General features: G+C 40.1%; 1 protein-coding gene across 1 annotated transcript in view; it reads right to left on the bottom strand.

The window, feature by feature from the left end:
• Positions 1-14,930, bottom strand: part of CSMD1 (CUB and Sushi multiple domains 1) — a 1,580,412-nt gene that overhangs the window by 231,957 nt on the left and 1,333,525 nt on the right. Inside the window, exons 31-34 of the mRNA XM_040643176.1 lie at positions 13,136-13,252; positions 9,070-9,183; positions 7,511-7,606; positions 226-429 (exon numbers count right to left, since the gene is read on the bottom strand). Coding sequence (XP_040499110.1) covers positions 226-429; positions 7,511-7,606; positions 9,070-9,183; positions 13,136-13,252 — 531 coding nt within the window. The remainder of the gene's footprint in view (positions 1-225; positions 430-7,510; positions 7,607-9,069; positions 9,184-13,135; positions 13,253-14,930) is intronic.

Raw genomic sequence — 14,930 nt, 5'->3', positions numbered from 1 at the left:
TCATACTTGTTAATCTAATGAGTTGTTTCATGCAACACGGTAATCTTTAGGGTTTAGCTGCTATGCAATTATGTCAGATAAAATGCATTGCTCTTTAAATAGGTCTGGAGTATGGCCAGGTGGTGGAGACTGGACACAAGCATTGGAAAGCAGCTCTTCAACCAGCGGTGAGCCTGGGATTGACAGCCTCGCACAAGTTATCGCACCTTCTGGACACACGCTTACCTATGCAGCTCGGGATCGTGTCATTCCACTGAGCTAAAGCATTAGGCACGGACTGACAGCGGATAGCAGTGGAACCCTGCAGGAGGTATCCTGGGTTACACTCGAATCGGACAATCGAACCCGCTGAAAACTCCGAGCCGATTCTCCTTCCGTATCTGGGCTCGGGGATAGAGCTGCACTGGGTATCGCTGGTTCGAGGAACAGCTAGAAGCAAACCACACAACACAGCCATCTGTATCTTTATCGGGAAGCCAAAATATTTCCTTGGAAATAGAGTTAAGATGAGTCCAGAGAGAGTTTATGTTAATATAGGAATTAATAACGCCTTCCGCAATTTCTAGAAGGAATGATTTGGGAAGCACTTTCCCATCTGCATTTCATCCTCTTACCAACCCCGAGGACTGCCTTATATTCTCATTTCAGACGAGGAAAACGTGGCATAAGGAGCATTAGTGCCTTATGAGAATTGAGTGATATTCAGGCAATTAAAATTAATTAAGCACCCAAATCACTGTGCTCATGATAATGAGGTGACTAAGAACTTGTACTTATCCTCAAAGACCTTAGAGTCTAGTGAGGATAATATGGCTATTGTGATGAAATAACAAAATCAAAAATAGAACTCCCATATGATCCAGCAATCTCACTTCTGGGTACATATCCCCAAAAAATCAGAAATCAGCATTTCAAAGAGATCTCTCTCCCCACCATATTCACTGCAGCATTAGTCCCAGTAGCCAAGCCATGGAAACAATCTCAGTGTCCATCGATGAACGAATGGGTAGAGAAAATGTGTTATGTCCATGCAATGAGATATTATTTAGCCTTAAAAAAGAAAGGAATTCTGCCATTTGCAACAACATGGATGTTCCTTCTACCTCCTGATAAAAGTCAAGATACCCCACACCACTGGGTCTCCCTTGCCAGTACCCAATCCAAAGCAAAGTCACACTGCCTTTAATCCTGCCCCAAATCACCTCACACAAACCTCAATCCTATAACCAGCCCCTCCTGGAGCTTGCTTTCTGAGACATCCCCAGGGTCTCCATGGTGTGTGGTCTTCACTGAGGCAGCTGGTAAAACCCAAGCTTGTTTGATGACAGGTATGTCCTGATGGTCTTTGGGTGGTAGGCATGGGCAGGTGCGCTCGCTCCAGGATAGGGTGAGGCATCTATTTAGCTTGTTTATTGGAATTCTGCCCCTGTAAAAGATTCTTCTGTGTATTAAAAGGGGCAGGGATCAAGTTTCAAAAATACTTCAATTGGCAATGACATCCGTTGTGCCAAACCAACTCTTTGAGAGATCGATCCCCCTGGCATGCACTTGAAAATGCGCTATTCTGGTTTTGTTCTGTGCAGTTAGAAGTCAGTTTGTCTCTACCGTCACCAGGATCCTCTCTCTCTTTCAGACTGTGCGTGTCCCCGTTCAATGGTGCAGCCTTCTGAGACAATGTGCTTATACACTCATTTTCTTTAAAACACTCCTCTGTCTTCACACGGCTTTTCCTAACAGGCTGGCATCATGTTCGGAATTGAACCTGAATAATGACAGACAGCATTTGGGTGACTGCTGCTAGGCAAGCGATTCTATGAGCGTGGAAGGCAGACGATGACTCTGACAAAACTGTGCTTGAATTCAGGGTTGAAGTATTTTCTATCAGAAGGCGAAGTTAATAAAATTATATATTAATAACTATAGGTGAAACAATGATACATCAGAATGGCTTTCTATAACTAAAAACAGAATGCAGTATAATATTATAATAACAAATTGATTAGAACTCCTATTTGTCGTATTTCTATAACTGAGTATTTTGTTACAGTCGAACAAGTAGCATGAGAGCGAAAAGGAAATGAATAAAAAATATCCCAGGGACGCTTCAATTCTCAAGAATTTTTTTTTACCCAAATGGAGAAACCTGTCCAATGGCCATTTTTCTGCTTGTCCTGAATGACAGGGAAAGCTCCCCTCTCTTCATGGCAAAGGCTCCACACTTTTCTAAGTGGTCTCGCTTGTGTTTGTCGAGGGTATCACGGCCATTCTGGGGTCCCATGGATGGGGACGAACACACCTTCAAGGTCATTCGGACACATGCCACTTTCGAGCCTTCCTTCAAGAACTTCTCTGTTGTCCTTTTTTAAGGAAAATAACAATAAACGAAAATCACCTGCATTTGCGTGAAATTATGAAGGACAGTTTTTAGAGGAAGAAGTTTCCAAAATGAGAAGAGCAGCTGTGAGCTGCTCACACAAAGTGGGACAGGAGCAAGTGGAGACTGAGACATCAGCCGTCCACGCAAGGTCTGCAGAAAATCCACGTGTGCAGCAACTTCTGCTCTCAGCGCACCCTCTGGTTCCTGCCCTTCCCCTGGATGTTTTGGGCCGCACCGCAGAGAAATTCCATCCTCTGTGGTAATTATTCTCTGTCTTTTAGTAAACGTTTTCTACTGCCGTGAAACAAGATTGAAATCACCGCAGTGGAAAGCGAACAGAGGATGAGGTCAGCCTGGAGGAAGAGGCAGTGGGCAGAAGGAGTGACGTCCCCTGGGACTAGCGCGTTGTACTGGGAGGAGCTGGTGCCGGTCTCAGGAGCTTTCCGAGCACGCATGGAAAGGAGAGACATGGTAGATCCATCCACGGATCTTCACGGCTCCTCTTTCAGTGCAGGTGTAACAACAAAACAACAACAACAGCCATAATAATAACAAATCCGCATGCTCATAGCAATCTCTTGCAAAGTCTAAGTGAGGCGGTCTTTCCTGTTTCATGTAGTGACAATGATATTTCTATTTCTCCAAACCATTCTGTTTTGGTAGTTGAAAAATCAGATATGACAAGCCATTACTAGTCAGTGAATTCAAACATACACGACTGAATGATGAACAAAACTTTATGCTTATTTGTCTTCGTAAAAAGTAGGCATTTTATAAGCTTTTTATACAATGTGTGAATTTCTTAGAAGTGGAAAACCTTATAACTTATGCCACCTAAAAGGTGATGAGGCATGGGGACAATCAGTAAAGACATGCATTTACATGCCTAGGAAGGACCTCAAGCAAAGGGAATTTTAGTGAAAATTCTTCCTACCCAAACGTAGAAGATGCACTTCCGTGTTTTTAGATTGTTTATCTGCTTATTGTAATGCTAAGGAGAGTGAGTCCCCCCATAGGAAGATCCTGGACCAGGAAGCCCTGAGCTCATGAATCTGGCAGACCAGGCCGCTGGGAGGCAAGGAGGCAGGAGGCCGTTTGAGGTGAGGCTGGGGGATGAGGATCTAGGTTAGACCTGTCCACGGGGCAAATATGACTCGGAGAGACCGGGTTTTGGGGCCAGCTGACATTTGTAAGTTGGCCTCTGTGCAGAAGTTTGATCTAAAAACATGGAAACACGGCCTCCTTTCCCCCTTGAAATATTCAGTAAGTCCTGTCTGGTTTACTAATTTTGGCATGAGTGACTTATTTTGAGAGAACATAGTGTTGAATTCTACATGGCAAGACACAAGAAAAATGAATGATATGTGGAAACGGCCAGGCATAAATATAAGACAATTCAAAATAGTACTGTATGGATGAGACACTGTCAACCACCAGGTTTAATAGAGACACATTCAGTTCTGTGCACAGGCAGAGCGGGGGGGGGGGGGGGGGGGGGGGGGGGGGTGCGCAGTGCAGGTGGGTTTGAACTACCCGGCCATACATCAGCACGTGCCTCGGAACAAGCAGGACAGGAGAGGAGTGTCTGCTCTGCTCTAGTCAGTCTCTGTGGCCACACAGGCTGGTTCTTGTGTTGCTTCCAGTATTGCTCAGGTTGATTCCAGTATTATAAGGTGTGCATTTGGGGCCACGAAAAGTCCATAAAGGCAATGTAACCACTTCATAGAATAGCTAAAAGGGATCTTCAAATCCTGGAGGAATCAGACTGTGCTTAATTTGTTAAGACACAGTAGGTAAGTCTCCCACGTGGAGGGTTTCTTAGGATGACATGAATTTTGATTTTCTCATTGATCTAAGAATACATTGACTTCAGGTGTAATATATATATATATTTGTGTGTGTGTGTGTGTGTGTGTGTGTGTGTGTGTGTGTGGAATGGCAAAGATTATCCAAATGTGCAGAACCACATTTACTGCTTGGGGGTCCTGCCAGTGTCTGGGTCTGGGAGCTTAGGGAGCAGAAGGAAGGCTCAGGCATCCCTAGGAGTTGGGCGAAGGAAGTTGGGAAACCTTCTCCGGGTGTCTAAAAGGAAATCCAGAACAACTATTTGAATGTATTCATGTTTAAAAACATGGCGTGTTCCTCCTGTGTCTTCATGGAAGTTTGTTTACGCAGGACTAATATTACAGTGGTCCCATCTGGAACCGAAATGCTGGGAAAGTTAGAGAAAGGCTCACCCTTCAGGACCATCTCTAGATGTCCGTTCGTGGTAGGTTCTCACAGTGTCTTTTGCTTCTAAATCCCGTCTTCCGGCCACACCGCTGAGGTGTGTGTCTGTCGAACTGAAGGCAGACGGACGCAAGGTTGTCCGAGGAGGACCGACACCCGAGCCACGTGATCTCCTCTCAGTCCCCGTCCGGTGCACACTCTCCTTGTACGACTGGTGACCTGCGAAGTCGGTTGCTCCAACCCCGAGCGGATAATATCCTTGAGCCTTTAATTCAATAGCATCAAGGAGCCGAACAAAGCTCTTCACAGGTGCTGAGTATCATTGACAAACCAACGTGGAAGGGCTAGTTGAAGCATTGTATTAGGAAGGGTTCCCCCCACTAGCCTTCTTTGGGGTGCTTGTGGGTCTTAACTCACTCTCTTTCAAATATGCCCTTCTACCTCTAAGTAGTGTGGAAAACAAATAAAAAGCAGCCAAGGCCATGAGTTAATTAGAACACTTTGTAAAAAAAAAAAAAAAAAAAAAAAAAAAAGCCTCTATACGTCCATTTCTCCACAAGATCAGAAAGACAGAAACATCCTCATTATTAATGTCTCCATATTAACCAGGCCAGTGGGGAGGGCAGGAGACAGTGATCCTGGCTTCCCACACCCTGATCCTGCTGCCTTGTTAGGCATAGATGTTTCTAACAGCTCTGTATAACACAACCGTCTGCTAACAGGGTTAGACACCCTATAATCATGGGTGTCAGAAAGTCCCTGCACAATTCTAAGCTTTAATAACTTATGAAAGAATGAAGCCATACGTGGTATACAAAATAACTTTTCAGGACATTTTTATACAATAGGTTGCAAATAATTTCTTGGCTTCTGTATAACTACCATCTTTCAGAAGGCAATGTTCAATTTAACTTTCCGTATGTATTGAAAACTTCCCCAGGTGCTCTTGAGTGATTTATAAATTGCATTCATGATTCTAGCTCTTTACTTCCAAAGGATTTAGCTTTGATGAAAAGACATCAATTTTTGCATAAACTCACTGTAAGAACAAAGCAAGAAAAGGAGGTATACTTTATAAAATATTGAGGATGTTATTAGAGTCATTATATATTCTCAAAGACAAGGGAAATATATTCCTCCTATAAATGATTTTTTCTTTCTACTTTACTGTCTTAATTCATTGTAATGGTAATATGTTACTTTAAGCCAAGAAACATAGTTTTTAAAATCATGACTTTTGATGATAACATTTCTAAGTAGAATAGACATATCCTTACAAGGGTCATTTTTTATGACCAAGATATTTTATTTGATGATCTGATTGATTTTCTAATGCTTATCAAGAATCAAAGAACACCCCTTATCAAGACAGACAATGTCAGTAACTTGAATTTCTCCAGGGTAAAAGAGGTACTTAATCCAAGTGGTCCAGTATCTTTATGTCACCCCAACTTATTTGGGTTTGTAAATTTGCTTCTGCATAATAATATACAATTATTTAAAGAAAATTAGGAATGAGTAAGAGATAAGTTGCCTACATTGGTCACTGTCCAATAAAGTCCATTTAAAAAAATTGGTTTAATTGTTTATATTTTAAGAAAAGATATAATTTAGAACAATGAAACTGATCTTAATTGAGTACCAACATCATTCAAGCAATTACTACTTAGATTGGATTAGAGATACTTTTCCTGCTGTTTGCCTGTCAGGTTCCTTCCTGCTCCTTTCTCATTCTTTTTAAAGTCATCTTATTGCTGGACACCAAGGAGGTTTTGTAGCAAACTATTCTATAATTTATAAAATAATTATTTTATAATTTGTAGAGGTTATAAAAAGTATTTTGAGGGCTTGGTGTTTGCAGTGTGAGAGTATTAGAAATGAGTTATGAATGAAATGACACATTGTTATTTTCCATAATTTTTTTTAAATAAACGTGATGATGCTGTTAAGCATTTTTTCTGGAGAATTCTCTATTAAAGGCCAGAAACCATTTCTAGTAAGTGATCCTCTTCCACTTCTGAAGAAAATATTTAAGAGTCGTGAGTAATCTCTCTAGCCTTAAGGAAAACGGAGACCTAGAAAAACTGAGTATTTCTTCCTATTTTGGAGCACACAGTTTATCTCTGCAGATGGTGAGCTCTGCCGCATCTCCAGCTACACAGCGATTCCAAGTTCTATCCAAAGACCCACTTGGCGCTTCAGAAAGTGTATAAACAGTTTGCATGTGTTTTTTTCAAGTTCAGGTAATGAAATTTGCAAAATAAAGGTAAACTAGAAATAGGGGGGAAATCCTCAGTTTTGAAGAATCTTTCTGCACTCATAAACATTTTGAATACACTCCAATTTCAAAAATAAATATAAATGTTTTGAAGTGTCAAAAATTAATAGAACACAAAATAAAATGGGTAGTTAGAGGGATGGGTACATGGGTGGTATTTGGGGTTTTGTGTGATTTTTTTAGGTTGCCTTTTCAAATAGTTTTTACAGGAAGATCTGGAATGGTATAATGTGCTTTAAAGGTATTTCATTAAAGCAGTTACTAAAATCTAAACTATTATGAAACACTTTGCCTAATTACATAAAATATTGTAATGTATGTGAAATCCTTTTGCGAGATGTGAAGTGTTACACAAAGTGGGTTGGATCGGTATGTGTTTTCTGATAATGCCAGGTAAATGAGCTGGTTTTGAGTCTTTGCAGTAGAAGTATCATATTAAAGTGTCAGAAAGAAAAATTGTGATATTCTTGTTAATTAAACTGTTTTAGTATAAATACATGAATACCTTCAATGTCCTAAATATTAAGAAAAAACACACACACAACTCAGGTATTGTTAGTGCTTTAACTGAACATAGCGGTGTGAGCAGCGCTGGGAGAGATCTTAGCGTGCAGAGTGACCTTTACCTTGGTAAACGAAGTGAAAGCCCCGGGCAGACGCTCCGCTCTTGGCGCTGAAGCGGAGGAGAATCTGATTTGATGTCGCCAAAGGCAATGTTTCACCTAAGGAAAAAATCAGAGACAATACATGGGATCCACAGAAGACACCGCAACGTGGTGGACAATAGTTTGGAAAATAATTATTAACTTAGAATTTCACATTCAATTGTTGGACTTTTATAAAATTTCCCTTTGGGTTTAGCACCCAGGCACATCGTATCTATCAAAACTTTAAAACCGTTCTTGTCTATTTGTTCTGTTAAAATGTTACTTTAATGATCATCTCATTTAGGCTTTCTTCTGAAGCAGACACTGATTATAGGTCTGTTAGCTGGCAATATGGGAAATAGAAGAGCCAGATTCATCATTGACTCAGAATCAATGATATTTGATAATAATTTGCTGGGAATTTATTTAAAGTAAGAAAATTAAAATAAGAAAATTAAGGAAATCTGAATCCAACGCTGATTTTAAAAATACTAAAGCATTCAGAAAATATAAAAAAATACGAAAATATATTTCTGCCTTTTAAAGTACACCTACACCAGAGGAATGGTCTTTCTCAAGTGTTGCTAAGGGGCATATGAATGGCATTAGCATTTCAGAGGTGAATTCGTCCATATGTATCAGTATTTTAAATCTGTATCTTCTGATGCGTTTCTAGACATTACATCATTGGACACTGGCAGAAAATAACAAGACATAGGTCTTAAGACCCTTGGTTAATAATGGGGAAAAACTGGAAATAATCACACCCTAACCTTGGTTGGCAAGAGTCCGTGACACACCTATGTGCCTTGACTGTACTTCGGTAAAGGATGAAAACACAAAAGTGGTACCAACCTCGCAGTTTGTATGAGGTTCAAATCCATGAGGGGCTAAATAAATTAGGCTGCATTGATCAAGTGAGTACTATTCAGCACTAAATCTAATTACTTTTGGTGTATATTCATATTTTTTGAGGGGAAGGCTCCACTTGTGATTTTTTATGAGTATGGCAAAAAGACTGAGCTGTGAAGTAACATCCCATGTTTTATGAAGCCCCACATGTTTCCATGCATACATACGTACCCACTCATGCATGCCTGTGTGTACACATGTGTACATATACATATGCATGTATGAGTGTCATGAGTCTCTACAGGGACGTATTTAAGGCTTGCAATGATTTAGACCACAATATTGATACTGTTTATCTCCAGGAAGATCATGAGACATAGAAGAGAAAATAGAACACACCAGATAGTTTATTACCCCTTCTTTCTCTGATATTTGCCTTTGTTATTGAGATGGATATTATATTTTCCTGAACCTTAATAAGTAAAATGATAAAGGTCAGTGGTTTTATATGTGGGATAAAAATACGGTTGAAATTTTCCATCAAAAATAAGGTTTTATTAAACAAGTGAGCAAATTCAAAGATGATTGCATTTCTCTTTCATTAAAAAGAAAAAAAATGACAAGTTCAAATTTAATCATTCTGGCTGTCTAAATAAAATTCAGGACAAAACTCATTGAGTGTTTACCTGAATGTGACCCAGAGAGCGAGCTGAGAAGTCTGGCTTGTGGGTGTGTTCCATCAAATAATTCTGCCAAATCGTTCAGTGCCGTCTGGAAATAGGCAAATTGTCCAAACACCACTGCAAAATAAAGGGGGTGGGTTGGCACGGTGTGCTTTTTCAAAAATAAAGACACGGAGATTGCGGTTGTGCTAACTATTTATTGATTTCTCCAAAGATCATAATCCTAAGAGTCCTGTAGAAAATCTTTAACTGGTTTTCTCTGGTTTCTAAGAGTTTTTAGTTGCTTAAACAATTTTATTTCGCCTCTTGATGACTTCATACTTAATAAAAAGAATACAAATACCATTCCTTATATTGTTTGAATATTAATTTTTTTTCAGTACTACATTGGGACAATAGAAGAATAGCCACAAAGCTGCTCCATCTATCTAAGAGCAGTTAATGACATTTTATGGGTACAGGGATCAGGATACCTGTTGGTTGGTTTTAAAAACAAAGCCAAAAAAAATAAAACTAAAAACATGCCAATTTCACAAAGAATTTAAAATTCTCTGCTTAGGATTATTATAAGGCCAAATTCATAAGAACTTATTGCAATTTATACACAAGTCAGAAACATATTATAGAAATTGTCTATTGTTACTGCACTGCACAACTTTATTTATCTCACAGGCAATATCAGTAGCAAGAACACACCTCCTCCAAGGAGAACACAGCTGTGCGTTTCACTACTTCAAACTTCATAAATTATCTTGTACTCGAATTGACAAAAGGGCCTTTACACTATTTAGAAACACTTGTGATTTAACGCATAAGCCAGGACCAACTAATTCTTATTTATGCCTAAGGTTTAAGCTAGAATCATTCTAAATCATCCTGAACAAGAAATTGATGTGGGCGTATCAGTTATACAAGTCAGAATTCTAATGAACGAATTAATGTGAGTGTTGGCAAAACGGAGGGGATCTAAAAGTCACAGCTCGTGTGTGTACTGTATTCTACATGTGCCATTTGCTCTATTAGTACGTGTATTACGTATAGACATATATGTGTACTATGCCTCACATGTAATATACATGTAATAGAATATATGCATACCTATATACGTATATTTTAAGATTTTACATTTCCTTTATAGTTTCCTAAAGAGAAATAATTAAAGGAAGCATGGGAGCAAGGAGGACTTTCCCTGTGCGTGAAGTGTTCTAAAACAAAGAATTAGAAAGAGGAAGAGAACTTTATGATTTCAACATGGTTCTGACTCCCACAATGCCTTTGTTCACAGCCCCCACCCCCCAAAATAAATCTTCATCATGTTGGAGGCAGGATGCTTGGGTCTTTTCAATCGTATAAAAGTGAATTATATGCACACAATTTCAAGAAGCTTTGATTTAATTAATTAATTAATTCATAATTTATTTATTTTAAGAAACTTTTAGAAAGCATCCACTTTATGATAGAATCTGAAGATGACCAGGATAGAAACATGGTCCCAGATCTGCCACACACCATGTGCAGTGCTCCCCACAATGGGTAGAGAGATTCAGGGTCTTCACATCAGCAGGCATGAGTTTTCTTTGGTGAGCTGTCTGGGCTGAGTTCAGGCCCCTGATGGGTTCCTCCCCAAAGAGCCACCAGGGCTCACTGCTGTGGACGCCACAGCTAGACGTGACCATGATGGGAATGATAAAGGGCCGTAGAATGTGAGCCATGGGGCAGCTGTTTCTAGCTGTGGGGGCGTCCATGTCCACTGGGGGAGACAGCAGAGTCACTAGTCCTTAAGCGGGAGAATTGAAACCCTCCGTGTGTATGAATGAAATGCAAGGTATTTCTTTCAGCCTGTGAACATTAAGAGCATGATTCTGCAGGTGACTAATGTGGCCATTGGTCCAGTTTGGCAGGCGCTCAGTGAGGAAGGGGAAGAAGAGGGAATTGGGGAGCAAAGGCCATGGCAGCCTGAGACTTCAGGGCCTGGAAGGTCACATCTGAACATGTGGGGTTTCCTCGTGGGCAAATAAGTGAGTGAAAGATGTCTATCATGGTGTTTCCATGATCAGAGTTTTGTTTTAGAAAGGATACATTGGTAATGCTTTTGGATGAAAATAGGGAGAGGACTGGAGTGTCTGAAGGCCGGCCTCAAATGTCCTTCCCATTTGGAGCTGTGTTCACCACACTTGTGCCCCTTCCTACCTTGTAAGGCTCACCCCATGCGCTGACATGGGATTTAAATGTGGGCATTTCATGGGCACAGACTATGTTTTATTCATCTTGGCCCTTATGACAGTTGTTGAATTAATTATTGAATTAATTAATTTCCCAGGAAAGAGTAAGGAAGAGAAGAAAGTACAAGAAAAGACAGTATAGATTTTCATTAAATATTCTGTATAACTATTTTAATTTTAAATTAAAATTTTCTGCCTGGATAGAAGTGATAAATGTATATCATTACACATTTCAGATTGGGAAACGATGATCAATATTTAGGATAGAGGTGTGACCGTTTTTTTCTGCTGAAAAATCATGAATTGTGTTGTGACAATTCAATACATTTTGAAATAAACCAAAATCATAGAATATGGCTGCTCTATTCCATTGTGATAAATATACTCTGTCATGTGTCTATGAACAAACGTAAAAGGAATATTCATGGGAAAGTAACTGGAGAATGCTGTGGAGCACTTAGGTGGAAAAAATGAATTAACTGGGGCCAAATAAGTGACATTAGTTTAGAGGAATTGGTCCAGCATAAAGAGTGAGAATTAGCAGCTCTTCTAAGTTTTCTCGTCTGTTTATTATAACAAAGTAAATACTCAGAATCCCTCTCAATTTTTAAATGAGAGTAACAGGTGCCGTTCATTCTCAGAGTAAGTGAATCTGCCCTTTGCCTGTTGGGAAGCTGGTCCCTCTGCCCTGGTCTCCAGGAACACATCCGTCATGCTGATGTTCAGATTACCATCTCTTCCTAACAGAGCAAGATCCTACAAGAAAGGCCCACCCCCCAAAACCCCATTACTCTTGAGAACTGGCCCAGGGTAGATGCTAAGTGGTATGGCTTCAGATACCAAGCGAGTTACGTCGCACAGTTGACGAAGGGGCCAAGATCTAAACTACCCCTAAGGCCGAAGTCAGAGCTGGGCAGATGTTTTCATTAGCTTTAAGAGACCTGTGAATCATAAATAATAGAAATTCACAGAAACCATTTGTCTCCCACATGCCACTTTCTTACCCAGCAATTAACTTTCTCGTCACACAACTGTACTTTTTAAAATGTTTTCCCTCAAACAGATTCTAACCTGAGAATGTTTATAATTTTGCTTTATGTCTGTCTAAGAGTAGGTGGCTGCTATTTTGAATGCAAAGAACAAAAACACCTTGACTATGTAAGGTTTTAAATTTTACTATTAAAAAAAAGAAAAGGAATCTAGGCTATAAAGCTATAAATGTTTCTATCTGGTTTACTCCAGAAAAGAAATCATAAGACATATCCGTAGTCAAGAGTGAGATTGGAGGTGTGGGAATCCAGCTTTGGGTAAACCGAGGGCNAGGAAGGCATTTCTAGAAATGAAGCCATTTGGAAAGCTGGCTCAGACTGGAAGCAAAGTTTAGGAGGGAAATTTGCAAGTTAGATGTTGAGTCACATGGGGGCTCTGCCTGCTTTTGCGTCTCTAATCTCTCAAAACAGAATTCAGTGATCCAGTGATTTCCGTCATAATAGGATCACAGAATTACGCACAAATTTTTATACAGCGTCCCCCTAGCTCACCTTACTTGGCGATCCTCCCTTGGGGAAAAAAAATGCTTTCTAACAAAAGAAGGAGCGAAGCCACACATTGTCTCTGATTATGCTGGATCACCATCTTAGAAGAACATTTAAACATTTTATATCACATTGATGAAAGAATTGTAGTGGATAGTCTATACCTTTAGAAAACCTGCTGCTTTAATACAACTCATCTTCTTGTATATTATTATATCAAGAGCTGAAATATGTTTATAAAATGACAGTAAGATCAATGATGAAACAAATATGACCCTGAATGATGAATACAACCCTGAAAAGCCAACTTACCAAACTCCTTGGGTACTGTGATGGAGTAGAGGCATATCTGACCGGCTGTGTAATTATGAGGGTAGTTGGGTGACAACACGACTCCTTCAGATCCCGTGTACTGGCCTCCGCAGGGAGCTGCAGGTGAAATGAAGCAAAGGTCGTGGGCAGTGCCTTCCCCGCGAGGGAGGGTCCGCTGAGGTTGAAAAGCTCTGAGCAACTGAGCCGCTCCACCATCGTTCAGAAATAGAACAAAGTAGCAAAGTGAGAAACTACTTAACATTGCTATCCCAAGTGAGGGAAAAAGAAAAAGAGAGTTTCCAGGTTTGAATAAAGAGAACTCAGCTTAGGAGGAAAACCTACGATGATTTTATTTTTATTATTATTTTCTAATAATAATTTTTATTATGTTATGTTAGTCGCCATACAGTATATCCTTAGTTTTTGATGTAGTGTTCCATGATTCATTACTTGCATATAACACCCAGCGCTCCGGGCAATACGTGCCCTCCTTAATGCCCATCACCGGCCTATGATTTTAGGACACCTCTCAGGCTGAAATCATCATGAAAACAGCTGTAACAAACTAACCAGTTCAACACAGACAAATTCTTGGATTACTGCATCTCACCAGAATTTTCTGGTTGGTACCGGTCATCCGATTAATTTAAGACCTACAAGGATAATTTTAGTTTTCTACTGATTTTTATGTTACTATGGTACTTAGAAAAAATAATGTTTGCTTTTAGTGTTTGGTTGTTGCTTTAACTTTTCATCTCATAGATTTGGTTCAAGAATAACAGGTAGAATTACTAATGTGCCGGAGTCTTTTCCAGTAAGTTTGGGTTAAAAAAGAATTAATTCCTAACTAGGAAGTCAGGACAGATACAAGGATGGGGTGCTACATGCAGAGCTCGGGGCGTGTGTGTGTCTTTATTTTCCTTCTGATCATTTTATTCAATCGTGCATTGCTTTCTCTGAGAAAACACTGCTGCACAGAAGTTCAAAATACTCTCTGTAAGCATCTTAAAACAGACATTCAATTGAATCCCAGTCTCATGATTTCCAGTGTTTTAAACTGTCCATACTTCTGTCCCTCCCATTTCACTTAAGAAGAGGCCCCAGTCTGCGGAGCAAGCCAGGAACAGGGGCCACTGAATGGTTTAGGTCCTGCACCTCGGCCACCTGCTGCCTGACCACTGCTCCTCATCCCAGATACACCGTCACGGACCTGAAGTCAGACTCATGTTCAGTGTTTGGGAAAGTCTGTATTTCTACAACTTATTCTTCTTGATAGAGTTTTCAAGCACTAAAAGAGGGCAGAAATCAAAGATAATATATTGACTCTTTTGAATGTTAATCAGCACATTGTGAAGTCCTAATTGATGGGCATTCTCCAAAATTAGCCAAGCTCCTTGGAATATATTGACCCGAACTTCAAAGCACCTCATTCATGATTTGCGAGATTTCGAAGCCGTACCTTACAGTGGCGTCTGAAACTTACATCTTATTCTAAGCGCCAAAGGAAAATAGCTTAATCATCCAAAACCTTTGATCGATTTGGGATCAGCTCCTAGAGGTTTTATCTTTTTTTTTTTTTTTTTAAGATTTTATTTATTTATTCGACAGCGATAGAGACAGCCAGCGAGAGAGGGAACACAAGCAGGGGGAGTGGGAGAGGAAGAAGCAGGCTCATAGCGGAAGAGCCTGATGTGGGGCTGGATCCCATAACGCCGGGATCACGCCCTGAGCCGAAGGCAGACGCTTAATCGCTGTGCCACCCAGGCGCCCCCTAGAGGTTTTATCTAACTATACT

This window comes from Ursus maritimus, unplaced genomic scaffold, assembly GCF_017311325.1.
Source record: "Ursus maritimus isolate PB19 unplaced genomic scaffold, ASM1731132v1 scaffold_28, whole genome shotgun sequence".
NCBI classification, from domain to species: Eukaryota; Metazoa; Chordata; class Mammalia; order Carnivora; family Ursidae; genus Ursus; species Ursus maritimus.
This window is presented reverse-complemented; position numbering and strand designations above follow the sequence as displayed.